The sequence below is a fragment of the Molothrus ater genome, chromosome 3, assembly GCF_012460135.2.
Source record: "Molothrus ater isolate BHLD 08-10-18 breed brown headed cowbird chromosome 3, BPBGC_Mater_1.1, whole genome shotgun sequence".
Classification (NCBI taxonomy): Eukaryota; Metazoa; Chordata; class Aves; order Passeriformes; family Icteridae; genus Molothrus; species Molothrus ater.
Window position 1 is genome coordinate 108,376,143 of NC_050480.2, and position 16,126 is coordinate 108,392,268.

General features: G+C 43.4%; 1 protein-coding gene across 7 annotated transcripts in view; it reads right to left on the reverse strand.

The window, feature by feature from the left end:
* Positions 1-16,126, reverse strand: part of RUNX2 (RUNX family transcription factor 2) — a 158,115-nt gene that overhangs the window by 100,636 nt on the left and 41,353 nt on the right. For 4 of the 7 annotated variants that reach the window (XM_036380719.2, XM_036380718.2, XM_036380723.2 and 1 more), the window contains exon 4: positions 2,618-2,791. The exons of the other annotated variants lie outside the window; for them this stretch is intronic. In XM_036380719.2, coding sequence (XP_036236612.1) covers positions 2,618-2,791 — 174 coding nt within the window. The remainder of the gene's footprint in view (positions 1-2,617; positions 2,792-16,126) is intronic. 7 annotated transcript variants of the gene reach the window in all.

Genomic DNA, 16,126 nt, shown 5'->3' on the forward strand with positions numbered 1-16,126 from the left:
TTTTAACATACACCCAAGGCAGGTGTTAAGAAGCCAGTGGCATTCTGAGTATGCCACTACAACAGGGAAACTGCTGCTGAAGGACAGCCCAAGCACCTCACTCCCTACCACCGCACCAAGCAGGGGGATGTTCAGCAATTTCCCACTCAACACCTTGACCAAAGGGTGCCTTGTCCATGGCATCACCTTTATCTCTGCTTGGCATGGTTTGTGCAGCAAAGAGTACCCATCCATCCCACAAGAAAGATCCTAGAATAGGCACTGTCTGCAAAAAAAAACATCCCAGCACTTTAGTGGAACATCAGAGCACGCTGAGCTTTACAGATTACATACAAGGTCCCCAAGAGCACCCAAAAGCCTGGTGGAGAGCCAGTGCAATTCCAAGAGCTTGCACCCATGTAACATGCTCACACCAACCACCCAATTGAATGGCATGACCACCAGCAAGCAAATGGAGAGCTGGCTGTTGGACTTTTCTGAGGGTGAGAAACAGCATCAGAAATACTGTATCAGACCACTTATTCACTAGAGAGTTCTCACCATTATGGGGGAAATCAGAGCAACTTGGGATTCTAATGTATCCCCTAACCTTGAATTTATCCAACAATAAAAGCACATAATCCACAAGAGATGGGAAATCCAGCCTGCATCCCTCAGCTCACTTCTCTCTGCCCCACTAGCACTGCATCTTCCCTCTCTTGATGAAGTCTCAGCTGGTGCTGCCTTAAATTTGCAGAGAAGGCAGGGAATGCCACACAACTTTGTTTCCAGTCAGGCTTATTGAAAGCTCATCTGAAGCTTTCATCTCCCAGATCTGTAAATGCTGCTGCTGCCTCATAACGAGGCAGAGAAGTAGTCTATTAATCAAAGCCAGCAGAACATTTTCTACAGGAGGCATTTATGTGAAGGGGAGCAGCATATGAGGTTACACTTAGTTAGGAAGAAAATTACAAGGGGATCTCAGTTCTTGTGCTTCAGGGCATAAGCTGATCACCAGATGGGGTCAGGAAGAATTTCAGCCTCTTTCGTTCCTAGATATAGTGTTGCACAATAGGTAAACTATGGAGGCACAAGGAAGAAGGAAAAAAAACTGCTTATAGCCTGGATTTCCCCCCTGCTTTCTTGGGAACTATGACTTCAAACACTGCCAGACAGAAGACTTGGTTAGAAAAAAATATTGTGTTTTAGTTCAGCAGTTCTTACGCAGAAAATGATATACACAAGAGCCCTGACTTCACATGTCCAATGAACAAATCATGAAGCCTAGCCAAAAAAACCTGCTCTGGGAAGCTGGGGGGCAGCAGGTACCATGTAATGGGTATAATCAACATATTTAATATATTATAAACATTTTACACTAGTTAAAGTTAGACTTCTAAATCTGGGAGAACTTTGCCACAACTCATGGGAATGATTTTTTTGTTGCAATTCCTTGAGTGCTTTGGGTTCAAATAAACTCACTTCTCTTTCTTACTGCAAATTAATAAACCGGTTGAACTTAAAAAAAGAAGGAAAAGAGAGAAGAAGAAAGCCACAACACTTTGTTAAAACCACTGAGTTTCAGCTGGTATCATGTCAAAACCACTTGAAACATGAAACTAGAAATCTTCCTAGGTTGACTCAAAGACTATGTCTATACTAGGAGTGCTTTACCAGGAAAGGAATGCTGGTGTAAAATGCTGGCAAAGGACTCTGCTGGGGATACAACTGTCACAGCAGAAGTGAGTATTAAATCAGTCTAGGGAATTGAGCCAAGAGCTTTGTTGACAGACTGGCATCTAGGTGAAGTTCTCTAACAATTCTAGCAATTGGTCAGGGGTAACACCTCTTTACATCCTGGATAGACACAAACATGCCAGCACAAATTTAGAATCTAGAAATGCCCAAAGTTAGATAGAAGTTGTTTTGAATCTCTTTTGAAAAAATTAACCAGCTCTGACCTTAGAAAAAACAACATTGGTTTATTTTGTAGGCTTCACAGTTTTGCTGCAAACTTCTGGCATAGCTGCAGTTAAACATCTTATTTCAGCCTTCTAATCTGTGACACATGGTGGGTGCTTTATGATTTCTCTCAGCACAATGAAATCTGTCTCTCAGCATGCAATCATAAATGTTGCATACAACCCTCACGAGCGACCTTCGGAGATTTCTCCATAACCCAGTTCATTTATTGTAACCGTGGTCAGCGCTACTGGTGGAAGGAAACCACCATGTGAGAAGATTGTATTATTATTCTGATAAAAAGACTATTAAGTGCTGGTTGCTTCCCTCAACATGACTGCAGAATAACAAGGCTGAATAAAAATGTTCATTCTATTGTACACTCAAGGTGCTATTGCAACACGGAGAAGGCAGAGCAACGTGGCAGTTAGAATTTCACCATATCCCTACTCAAATGACCTGGATTGACTATTTTAGATTTATGGCAAAAATATATTTTTAAAAAAATTACATTTTTAGCTTCAAGCACTATAGAAAAATCCGCTTCCCACCTAGCTTCACTTGGAGAACATCCCCCACTCTGTAACAGCCTCTTTGACTGCAGCTGAGACACAAATATCCATAAGCAATTACTACCAATGCCTGTGCAAGTCAAACCTATGGTTCTGTCTCTTACCTGTAATCTGACTCTGTCCTTGTGGATTAAAAGGACTTGGTGCAGAGTTCAGAGAGGGCCGTGGGCTCTGGGTCGGGACCCCTACTCTCATACTGGGATGAGGAATGCGCCCTAAATCACTGAGGCGCTCAGAGAACAAACTAGGTTTAGAGTCATCAAGCTTCTGTCTGTGCCCTGGAAACAGCAAATCATAAAATAAAAGCGTTAATAACAAGATTTAGTAATTTAACACAACCCCAAAATAACCCCAAAATGGTCTCTAAGGACCTGTTACTAGATTTAATGGATTTACAGGTATCTCAGCTACCCCCAATAACACAGAAACTTTGTGAGGGGGTTGTGTTTTGGACATGGTTGTGCTGGTGAAAGCCTTATCAAGCACAGCTGTGCCCATACACATATAACATATTACAATTTGGATCAAAATAAGCACTTATCAGGACACCCACACAAGGTCTTCTTTGTCTTTTTTTTTTTTTTTAATTTTTTTCTCCTTTAACTACCCAAGGTAGTTAAACAGGCAAGCTTTCCCTTCCAAAAGCAAGCCTCATATGTACCTACAACTTATCAACTGGGACAATTACTCCATGCCTGGTTTAGATGTTGTGGATTTTTGCTAAGAAAATGCAAGTTTTTCTTCTCCCCCTTTTTTTTTTTTTTTTTTTCTTTAACTCTGTTATAGTTAGTCATTAGCTTTCATTCCTCTGGGAGATTTTCCAGAAAGTAATTAGTCCCTGTCAGTTGAGAAGAGCAGTATCCAAGGAAAACCTCCAAAGCTGCTGGCCAGGACTGGGTCCTACACACCCTTGCATGGTCAGTGCTCCTACTGCACTCACCCAAAACAGGCCAGCTGCCCCTGGATATATTTGGAACACTCATTTAGGGGTGTTTTGCTGACAAAATATGAAGGGGGAAAATGGTAAAAGCACTGGGATGCCCCCAGTGGTCCTGCTTATGTTGTCATTGAGATGTTTCAAGAGCAAGGGCTTTGCTTCTCTAATGGTTGTATTTTTGCTCCTAGGTTTAATTTCTTTCCAAAGGATGCTCCTTGTCCAATGGTGCCTTTGAACGTGAGGTGCAGAAGGTGTTATTTCTATCATTCAGCACAGGGAGAAAAAGGCATGCATAGAGATTAAGGACAGGACTAATTTTACTTAACTTTAGCCATTCATAAATCAGGCATCTAGTCTAAACTCTTCTAATGTAGACTTCCTCTTCAGTTAATGGAAAGAAATAGCTACTTCCAGAGGGCAATTAATCTCATTTGTCTCTGACACTCGCCTTAAAACAGCATGATTCACCTCCTGAATTTGCTTTCTCTTCCTTCTCTGATCAGAGAGGGAGCACACATGACTGGTTTAATTAGACACCCTTGCCATTAGTCAATGTTAAATGGAATGAAGCCTACCCTAAGTTACAGATCAAGGTCATGCAAAAAGCCTCTGGCAGAGCTGAAAGTGGGGCCCAGACTCCTTGATTTCAACCCAGAACCACATCTGCCTCCATTCCTATAAGCAGTGCCGGGCCTTGGCACAAGCAATAATTGAGGGGAATATTTTAATGCTTTTAACAATAGGAGGGGTCTCTGGTATGGTTTGGGCTTGAACCCTTCCAAATAATCACCAGTGGCTTGAGATAATCCGTGTTGTCCCTCAGCAGTATGAATACAGCCATCTGTCTGGAGTCTACAAGAATTCAGCTCTGAAGATATGGGAAGATTGTCCCATCAGTCTTTGGGCCATAGAACCAACTCCAAAACTGTTTATTTTATTTTAGAAGCAGAAATGAGGCCACTGAATCTTGAGATTGAACTATCAGGCTACCACTGCTAAAAAAAAAATGTTTTTTAATAGTAATTCTCACCACAGTACTGAGTACACGGGTTCCCACCATCTAATTGGTACCACGGTGCCAACATGACACACAGGCAAGGCAATATCCAAACTAAATAAACCCAGACTGGATTCAGAGAAATCACAGCTCTAGACAGACAAAGATTCAGGTTGGGAGATGAGGGTAAACTTGATGGGATTTAACTTTGGAGAAGCTTCTCTAGCAATTTAAAAAAATTAATTAGTTGACCCATAATTTGGTACTTTGAAGTCTGGGTTTTCTCCCCCGTAATGACTCAGTCTAAAAGCATGGGGTAGGCGGGAGCCTTCTCCTTAGGAGAAAGTGCTGCTCCATGTTAGAGCTGCCATGGGTGCCTACTCCCCTCTTGAGAAAGTATCAACCATTTTAAATAGGGAATGATTTTTGGGCTTGTAAAAGCTTCATAATAACAGCTTAATTAACAGGATTACATCCAAACGCTAGTCTTCAGCATTCTATTCTCAATCCATTTAAACTAAGATTTTTACAAGTTGGGTGCTGCCAAATCTGAAGAAATTACTTTTACATACATATGCAAGTCAGTGTTCTCTTGGGATTTCTCCCTCTTCTTTCCCCCCACAATTTTTATGCATTTGCTTTTCCCTTTGCTAGTCATATTTTCCACTATGTTTTCTAAAGACATCTCTTTCCCCTCCGTTTTTCTCTTCTGCTCATTCCTGATCATCCTTTGGCAAATTGAGCAACCTGGGATAGTGAAAGGTGTCCCTGCCCATGCAGGGGTTTGGAGTGAGATGATCTTTAAGTCCCCTTTCAACCTAAACCATTCTGGGATTTTGTGAAATTCAAGAGGTCTCAAAATAAGGCAAATGTCATAAGCCCATCTCCAGTCTCACACACAAGAGTTGATTTTAGCTGGGAATGAGTTCACTCCGAAAGTGAATTTTATTTAGAATTTCTGTAGAAAAAAACCTGTGCTATGTTCATTGCTATGTTCATGTAGTGACCTTTTAGCTAAAGAACCACTAACAAACTGGTGCATAATGTATTTCAATTGTTCTCAGGTAACTCAATAAATAATTTATTACACAGGTCACCACCACTCCTGCACTAACCTGTGCCAGGTAACCCTCAGTCTTGTTTTCATCACATTCTGTTTGGTAATACATGGCTTTGTTAGAAGAGAGTTTATACTTAATTATGTGTATTATAGGAGAGCTCTGGCTAACAGAGCACTTTAGGATAGGCAGGGGAGAAAAAAAAAAGAGAGGAAAAAAAAAGAAGGGGCATACAGGAAGAAGAAAAAAGATTTCCACATCTGGTTGAATTGAAATGATCTATAGATGTGTGGGTTTGGGTGTTGCTACTTCCCCCCCACCCACCCAAAAAAAATAGGGAAGAGAGAACTCTATGCACATCTGGAAGACCCCAGGCATCAATGGAACTGCAAGTCCCCAGAAACCAGCAAGGGGCCAAAGGCAGACTTGCCTTCCCCTTCTGGACATTTAAAATTTAGGGTTGTAACACGGAGTCATGTTGTGACAAAGGGATCTACAGAAGGAGCCACAGTCCCCGAGTGAAATATCCCAGGGAGACAAGATGACATTGCAGCTTTGCACATTATGGGTTTCTCTGCTTTGATAAAGGCTGAGACGTGCTCACACTGAAAGTAAGCAGGAAACCCAACAAAACCTTTGTATTCAGGAGGTGCTCACAAAGGCGTGTGGGCAATTTAAATAAATGTCCTGCCTTGATTTCTGTGCAGGAAAAAAAAATCCTGTTAAGTATGGAGGAGCCATGAGGTATGGGCTGAAAACACTCTAAAAAGACCTTCTGAGTAGCACATAAGCAGCAGGAATGAAATATGTGATACATGTTTAAAACTCATTCCACAAGCTGCTTTTCATCTCTCATTGATATATGTGTCCGTTGACAGAGAAATTCCTGATCCCAGGGGAGTGTGCTAAGAAAAGCTGTATTCCTCAGCCTCAGTACTGAGGCGTAATTTTATTTCAGGAAAAAAGATTAGGGTAGCAAGTGTGGATAGCTGAGGGAGAATCCATGATCTGCTGCAGCAGTGAGTACATCAAAAAGCAATATAGAAACTATGTGAAGAGTAGAATAAAATAGTGTTATAGCTACCCCAATGCCTGCAACACTTCATTTAGTGCCTGTTGCTCTGTTGTAAGGATGAATTTGTAGAATGGATTTGGCTTGGATGGGAGAAAAAATGCTTGTGGACTTAAGCAGACTTGGATGTGAAATGTTGTCAAAAATAAATGGAAGCTGACCCATGAGTCTCTGACTAAGGATGGGACCCAGAAGCCACTGGAAAAGATCAGGTCACCAGTGAGGAGATGGGAAAGAGATGAGAAAAACTGAGAGTTCATAGTCAAGAGCTAAACAAGCTGTTCTGATTTGTCTGCTGGCACAGTACAAAACACGCTGGATATCAGAAATCCAGTGTTTGCTCCAAAATAACAAGAAATATTCTGATCTTTCACCACTCCTCAGCTGTTTCAAGCCAAACACCAACCTGAGTATAAACTTCTGGAGACAGAAACATTGTCATTAATCCTCTCCAGTGCCAATTTTGGCCATTTTACATGAATCAAATCAGTACTGAGAGTGCTATAAGGTCAGTGAAAACTGCAGCCAGCCAGTCAGTGCCTGTGCTGCTGCTTCTGCTCGCCAGCCCAGCACAGCCTCAGAACATGTTCATGTGGCCCATGGAAGCTGATGTTCAATTATCACATCCCAGGCATGGCAGAAGATGTGAGGAGTCTTCATCTCCAGCTTAATCATTTCAGTTTAAACTAAGCACAGGGCTGTCTTCCAGATCAAAGCAAGGCAATCTCGAGTCTGCTGGATGTGGTAACTGGAAAGGGACGTGAGCTCGTCTCTCATCACTGAACTTCCACCACTCTGCTGGAGGAGGCAAGATGTAAATTGGTCTGTGGAAGAGGCTGACTTGCAGAATGTAAATGTGGTGTTGATGCTTGAAGATTTTTACCTCCTCAGGGAGGAGGGGTGTGCGTTTTTATCTTTCAGCTTGTGGGTGTGGAACTGAAAACTAATCAGATTATGCTACACGTGGCCTTGCCAGATGCTGACACTCAGGGACTCCCTTTCTTTGTACCGTGTACACCACCCACCAGCTTTTTTGTGTGGTTTTTTTTTTTTCCTGGTACCCAGGAGATCTGGTTACCAGATTTTCAGCAGATGCTTTTATCACTCTCCACTGAGCTAGCTATTTTCAGTCATCACCCAGTTCTATCTTTTTCTGCTTTTGCCTTAAGAAGAAGTATTGTGGGAGTCAGGTGTCTCCATAAAAGAGGCAAGGGATGGCAGAAGGGTCATGGCAGTAAGAGCCTGGGCTGTCACCTGCTGGAGACACATTTTCTGGGACATCCCAAGCAGAATGGAGGGTGATGACCCATTGTGAAATGCCACCATGGCTTCTGTTAGCTCTCTGTCACAAATGTGCCCAGCACCAGATAGTGATGTTTGGAGTCATTCCATGGAGTGACTACAGCTGGAAAAGGTAGACAAAAATTCTTTGAGCTCAAGGGCTAGTAACCAAGGATTTCTCTGGGTTCAGTGAATCAAGAGAAAAAGGGACTTTTCTTCAGGCTAAGGGGTGGCAGAAAGTAGAAGAATTCTACCCTGTGAATTTATGGTCTGTGCACCTCTGTCTCTTGACTCCAAGAGAAATGCAACAGAGATCAAGAACCCAACTTTTGATTATTCCCTCTGTTCTCCAAAGGTGAAGTGCTTTAAAAAGGTAAGGAGTGGGCACATTTTTTCCTACTAACCCTACAAGTCTTCGAGACAAGCCCTCTGATTTTTTCTCTTTTAATCCTGGAACACCAGCAGCATTCCAGTGCACTTTTTAGTGTCTACTCTTCTGCATACGCATCGTAGAAGACAATTTCACACTACAAAAAAGACAAGCTACCTGTCTTCTGAATTTCACCACAAATTCTCCTTAAATTGTCTCTGCAGGTCTACCTGCATTTCATCCTGTTTGGTTTTGTGGAACAGGGGTAACTAGAAGGTACTGATATGGGTTTGACTGAATTCAGCTACAGGCTGATAAAGCTGAAGGGACCCACATTTATGCCGCAGCAAAGGAGCTGAGACCTGAGCCTAAGGCTTCCTAACAGCTGTTGTGCAGGGACTGAATAATGCTGAGCATTCACCATGAAGCAAAAATATTCACTGTTCTGTTACAAATTTCAGACAATACTTTACTGCAGTAAGATGTCACTCCAAAGCAGTGTCAATCTATGCACTGGAGGTAAAAATAAGGGAGCCATAAACCAGAAGCCCAGAAGACTCACATTAGCTCTTTGCAAGGAAAAAACCTATGAAGAAAGTAATGAGGATCCCTCTTGTGTCCCTTGTCTTGTGATAAATTGTCACTGGGCTGGTTTCTCCCCACTCAATCCTACTGAATGCACCCAATCCAAAGTTCATGGAAAAAAACCCAAAACACGAGAGCCAAACAATTTTTGCCCAGGAAAGGAGAAAGCTTGGAACCCTTCCAGTCTCTTAGGTAAAGACACAATTATGAGGAGAAAAATATAATCCACCCAAGAGACATAATTACATAATTAGGCCATAGGCTGTGCATAGGAAAGGTTCTTATAGTTCATAAAAGAGGGAGCTACATAGGTGCAGTAACTGTAGTTAATTCACTCAATGAAGAAAAAAAAGAAAGTTTGTTTTTTAAATAGCTGAGGGCACCAGTTTGCATTAGACTGGGAGTTTAGTCTTCTGACTCTACACAGAGCCCTGTTCGTGCCAACAGGAGTCACTCAGGCGCAGGCAGAAAACAAGCCCCCGTCTCTTTTTGTTCTTAAAAAAGGCATATTTTTCCCAAAGCAGCTGAGACCTGTACCTGAAACTACTGCAGAGAAAAGGAAATAATAAAGACAGACGAATGCACACTGTAGAGGGGCTCAGTTCCTGTGAAACAGATCTAATGCGTATCCATTTGCCAAAATCCTAATGAGCCCCTCCTCCCTGACTCCTGCTCTGCAGACTACCGGTATGGGTCCAAAAGGACCAGGTCCAGATTCTGGGGGAACCAGGGACATTTCCATCTTCCCAGAGCTGTGACTCCTACCCCTGAGGGAGGTTGGAACCTCAGCACTGAGGACAAGCCTATAGAGCATCTCTGGTGTCAATGGTCATGTCTTCACTGATTTACTGGGACCAAAGGAAATGTCCTCTCAGCTCATCCCACCAGGACAAAAAGGGTAGTTGGAGGGAGGAAGGGGCAGGAAGGGTGAGAAGAAATGATCCATGGGGGTTGTAACCTGTGTCTCTTTGTACCCGTGGAATGACTCTAAAGCTTTTGAGGATACAAATTGCTTTCTAAACTTCAGCTGGGGGCTGTGAAGAGCATGGACCCAGCTGAAAGGTAGACCCAGAGGCTGGGGGTTTTCAGCAAACTGCAACAGCTGCAAAGGAACCTGCTGCTCACAGAATTTCTCTACACAGAGAGGTGAAAAATGCCTCCTTGGAGCAGGGCTCCAGGCTGCTTGTCTGGCAGCTGAGGGACTGATGGGGGCAGGTGGCAGGGGCCGAGCTGGTCAGGCACTGCAAAGGGAAGAGTGTGTTAAAGCAGCAAAATTGGAAGATTTAACAAATGAAACCAAAACAGTGCTTTGAGAAAAAGGACAAACTGAGCAGGAAAGGGCTCGACTGCACTTACTTTTGCACCAGTTCCCTCCTACCCTCCAACTCATCCAGAGCTGCAGAACTCGTGCAGCCCTCTGCTCTGACTCTGTACTCAAGGTGAATGAGCCAGGTCTGCCCTTGCTGCAGTGGTGGGGTTGCTCCCTTCTCTTTTCTTCTTGAAAAACTTTCTAATTCTGATTAGGATTTTGAAGCTTGATTTGAGCAACGCACCGTAGCTTCATCAGCCCAAACAGGCCAGCTCAGGGAAGGAGCAGGTGGGACCCCCTTGCTCCACAATGCCCTGCCTTCACCTTTATCCATCCTTGATGAACATAAAGGAATCTGTGTTCACGTGAGCCCGGAAACCAGCTAAACATTGCTGGTATGGCTGCTTGTAGACATTAAAGACAACTCATATAAACAGAGACTGTCACGCAAGTCTTGGTCCCTGCCTTAGCTCCCTTTGCATGCTGGTATCTGTTACACTCCCCCCTCCTCCTCCCCCTTTTTTCATCAGAAGCAGGGATGAGGGAAAACAAGGGCAGTCCCAAAAAGAGCTCAAGAGCTCCTCATTCTGATTTATCATCTTCATGAACGTAGCAAAATCTTTGAGGAGCAAAGTTTCCCCCTGCCCCCCACCAAGAAAGTAGCTATCTTGCAAATACCTCACCAATTTCTGCTGCTTGTTTGCTGCAGCACCAGGAAGTAAAGATCATAGTGAAGAAGGGGGTAAAGGAGGGGGAGAGAAAAAAAAAAATCTCCTTGAACTGGCTTCCCTCCAGCTGGCAGGAGGGGATGGTTTTCTTAACGCTTGTGAAACCTGATTACTTTAAAAGAATAAGAAGGGGGGGGGGGAATGATGTAAACACAGCCATTAAACCAGACTTAAGGCGCTTAGTTTAAATCTAGTGTAGAGCTCTCAGATGCTGCACTGCTCTCTGGACATCAATAGGTGCATTTTCATTTCTGGTTTTGTTTTACACCCCCAAAACCAGGAGCACACTACACGCTGAATGCTGCGGTTACAGTGGGAATTCAGGCATGGAAGACACAACAGTTAAGCAATAATGGATGGATGTGTGTGTGTTTGCTATCTTTCAACAGATTGTTTTGCTATGTTAGAAAACTGCTGTGTTTATATCCGTGCAGCAGGTTTTGAGCAGACAGTTTAAACTTGAATAAAGCGGGATATTTCTAAAATAACCTTGCTAATACAATTCAGATGGCTAAAGAAACCTGAAAATGTGGTTAAAAAGAAAAAAAGATGCAGTTTCAATCTATACTGGTGGGTAACATGATCTAAACTCTGAAAGAAAACAGTCTTTACAAGTTCAGCTTGAAGGATTATCTTGTGTATCAGCACCCTCTGTGGCAGAGTAGCATTTATCCACGTATCCACCCATGTTAATGCTGTTGCACAATTTACTACAGCTGTGATAGACAGATAATTGCTTTATCCACCCAAGTGTAATAAACGGAGTCTGCTATGTTAATCCTTGTGTTCTTATTGTCGGCAAATGCCAAGTAAGGGAGAGACGTACACTGAAAGCTCTGTCCTCTCCTTCCAAAACTACTGGAGTTTACTCACCCTCAGACCTGCTAAAGTGTTCTTACTGCATTCCACTCCCCTGCTTGCAGCGCCAAGTATTTTGAGTAGTATCAAGTTATTGTTATATAAAGGGCACCTACACTCAGGCTATATGGAGGCAGAAGCCAGGATGTAGCAGCCTTTAGGAAAAAAAAAAAAAAAAAAAACCAACCACCCAACCAACCACCCTCAAACATCTTTTCCTACTCAGTAAGTAAAACAGGCCAAGTATTTTCTGTTCCTGGGCATAGCACAGAAAGTAATTACCTGTCCTTCTAAAACTGGACATCTATTCAGTTTGTGTGGAGTCTGTCTGACTGCTGAAAAATGTCATTTAGCTGCTGGCTGATCGGTGTTTCCACAAAAATCTATAAAGATTTTTTATTTTGAATGTCAAAAACAGGCGTATCCTTTAAAAGGTTTACAGATTCCTGGCGGCTCCATGAGCTTAGGTTTGTGGCATCAAATTTGTAATGACAGTTTGATGGATGCCTCCCTTTCTTCCTCCTGAAAGGTATAAGGAATTGGTGGTTTCCCAATAAAAATTACGCTTAACACTATTCTTTGCTCTTATTTTTACTCGCAAATGCATAAAATGTCTGGTGCTGATGGCAGTGAGTGGGTTCATGGGGCAACTTTTATGCTACACGAGGCATTCAACTTTTTGTGTACTCAGAGCTCTTGCACAAGCACCTACATGATGTGCAAGTTCTGAGGAAGGACAGCCTTAAGCAGCACATAAATACTGCAGCTGGGCTTAAGAGAAGAAACATTGGCCCGAAGATGTTGCCAACAATCCTGCAGGTGAGTCGCAGTTTTTAACCCTTGTTATGCTTCACCTCTCCCTGACAATGCCAGCAGGGGCATTTCTGGCTCTGGTGGAGGCTGAGATGGATTAACTTCTGCTTTCAGGTCTTTGAGAGAAAGAAAGAAAAAGGGTAGGTTTAGATTAGATATTAAGAAGAAATTCTTTACTGTGGTGAGGTACTAGAAAAGGTTACCCAGAGAAGCTGTGGCTGCCCCAACACTGGTAGTGTTCAAAACCAGGTTGGATGGGGCTCAGAGCAACCTAGGATAGTGGAATGTGCCCCTGCCCAAACGGGCAGGGGCTGTTGGAGTTAGATTTTTTAAGGTTTTTAAGGTCCTTTTGAAGTGGAACCATTCTATGATTCTATGACATGAAAGATAAAACACAGCCATAGAGGATGAATGGATGGGGGTTGGGTGTGACAAAATTGCCCACTGACCATCACTACTGATATTGAAATGGCAAGTGTTTTATGCATCTTCAGCCAATTAAAAGCTGATACTTCCTTTAATAACTTGGATGATGCAGTACAAAGCACAATTAGAAAATCTTTAGATGACTTCCAGTAAGGTGGAGTCTTCAGACTTGGAGAAATAGTTCAGAATTCAGAACAAACTTAGCAAGGAAGAGAAATTGTGCTTGTCATGTCATTAGTAAGATGACATGCAGTAAAAGTTAAGTGCTTTGTGTTACACTTTGAAGCAAGAAGCCAAATGCACCACAATGACAAACATGTTAACCAGCAGCCCTGCAGAGGAGATCTGGGGGTGGCAGGGAGTTGCACGTTGAATATGAGTCAATAATGGCATTCTGTTTCTTTTTTTTTTAAAATATGAAGTAAATGCATTTCTGGGAAAGATTAATGGTCATGTTGCATACAAGACATAGAAGGTATCTATTACAGGCTGCTCAGAAGTGGTGAGACATCAGCTGGACTGCTTTATCCAGTGTGGGACACCACCCTCTAAGAAAGATGCAGACAGATGAGAGAGAATACAGAGAAGAGCAACAGGAGTGATAACAGATTCAGAAAGCATGAGCAACATGGAAAAGTTGAAGGAAATACATTTGTTTAGTCTAGAAAAGAGACGAGCAGGAAAGGACATGATAAGAGTAAAATGTTTTCTACAGAAAATGGTAATCGATTGATCTCTGTGTCAGCTGAGAACAGCACAAGAAAAAGCTGCCTTCAGCTGAGGTAGAGGAGATTTAAGAGATTAATGTACAGTATTAGCAAATTCCTTTTTAAGTATAAAGGGAAAAAAACCACCACAAACTCCAGACTTGGTAAGTAAGTGGAAGGCTCAGTACTGGAGGATTTAAAAATTTGGACAGAAGTCAGTGATGATCTAAGTATATCTAATACTTCCTCTGAGGAAAAATGGACTAGGACTAGGCCGCCTGAGGTTTCTTTTTAGCCCTACTGTTCTGGGGCTGAGTGATTGTCTGTGCTTGGTGAAGTCACGTACACAATACTTGGAACATGAGTCCATGCAGTCAGCAGCTCCTGCTGCTGAGGGCCTGATGCTGAAAAGAGCTCAGGACCTTGAGCTGCCATGAAAGGGCAGAGCAAAATGCAGGCAACATCTGCTCAGCTATTCCTGACTACAGAAAACCCATGGGGGTTTGGAAGTGCTGGTCTTAAACCCTCTGTTCCAGGATTTCCTACAGCTCTAACTTCAGAACAATTATCATTTCTTTGCCTCAGAGTGGATATTACAAGATTGACCTCACCATTAATTTAGAGAGTAGGACTCTGAGTGCCCACTAGTTTTTGAGCAACACACCACAAACAAGAATTTTGCACCCAATTCTTGAGAGTATTCCTGCAACCCCAAGGGAAGGTCCAGATCCTATTCCATGATTGATTTTGGTTTTTGCTTTCTTATCTGTGTGTCTGCTGGTTACTCTAAGTGAGATGGTCCCACAAAGAGTAGCCCTGGCCATTCTCTTGTTAAACCTTCTCTCCATGCCAGTGTGCAGAATGAGAGACACCAAAATGACAAATTTCTTGGGGAAAAATCCCAAACACTAAAGCCAGAAGCAAAGGTTTTGGACAAGCTATGTCTTCTATGAGAGTGCAGAGAACTCCTCAATGCAGTGGACTATAAAATCCTGGGATTTTCCAACAAAACAGCCTCATTATTTACATTATTTCTCCCTGAAAGTGTTTAATTCATAATTAGCTCTGTTGGGGTTTTGGGTTTTTTTTTGGTGGAAAGGAAAGAAAAGCTCCTTTCTGCTGTGAGCTACACTAACCCAACTCCCACCCTTGCTACAGAAACTCCATCCCTGCATACATTCATCTCACACCAACCTCTGAGCCCTAAAAATGGCTGTGTCACCCCAGACCAGCTGTTTATTAGCACCATGCCCAAAAACCATGAGTTAAGCCTGTCCTTATGGGCTCTGCAGGTTGCTAATCCAGTGCCTCAGCCAGGTGTTCAACCTGCTCAGGGGTGATGCCTCCTACAAAAGCCCCAAGGGGGACTTAGGGGAGGGAGGGGAGTGACACAACCGCATTTGGGCGCGAGGAATGTGAGATTTTTGTGAAGGGCTCTGGCAGGGGCCTGACCCTTCTGCCGGCAGTTGTTAAAGTTTGTTTAGTGATGGGGAGCCTCCCATGAACTTAAAAACAATAGGAAAACAGAGTCCTGGAGAATAAATCTCGCCCCCTGTGCCGGCTGCCTGCGCGTTTGGCCACCAGAAGGTAACAAATCCCCAGGAATGCGGGCGGCGGGGGGATGTGCCCGTCAGGCAGGGCTGGAGGGTGGCCAACACAAGCAGCGGGTGATGCCATTCACAGAGCCGAGAACGGAGCAGATGAACACCGGGAAAAGCCTGGGAAAGGCTGCGGGTACTGCAGGAACCATGCGTCCTCTGGCTGCTCCTGCAGGGAGCTCCTCAGGAGCTCATCCCAAAGAAACCCCAAATAGCTCTTCTACCGCTTCCAGACGTATCAGATTGAGTAGAAAGTGGGGGTCTCCTCAAAGCATGTCAAAGGAGACCAGTCCAGAGAGGATCTGGGGTTTATTTATGAATTCATGAATCTCCCTTGCCCATATACCAGGAGAACTCAGAGGGTTTTAATATTGGTCACCAGACAGGACACAGCATATGAGACAAGGAAACCACTGACTTGTCACCAGGCCCCTGACCTGCACAATCCTCAACTGGATTTTTTAAAGTAGATTATAGTTCACAGGTTGCACTTTTATCCTGCTGTAACTACTTCATTTTTTCACTGATAAACAGGATTCTGCTTGGGCATGACTGGAAAGAGACTTCAGGCAAAGGCCTGGAGTGGTAGGACATGGGGAGATAGCTTTAAACTGAAAGAGAGGAGAGTTAAATTATATTTTAGGGAGTAGTTCTTTCCTGTGAGAGTAGTGAGGCCCTGGCCCAGAGAAGCTGTGGCTGCCCCATCCCTGAAGCGTCCAAGGCCACGTTGGACAGGACTTGGAGCAACCTGGTCTGGTGGAAGCTGCCCCTGCCCATGGCAGGGGCTTGTAATGAGATGATCTTTAAGTTCCCTTCCAACCCAAACCGTTCTGTGATTCTATGATGCTCTGGGTGCAATCCACTGGAAAAATAA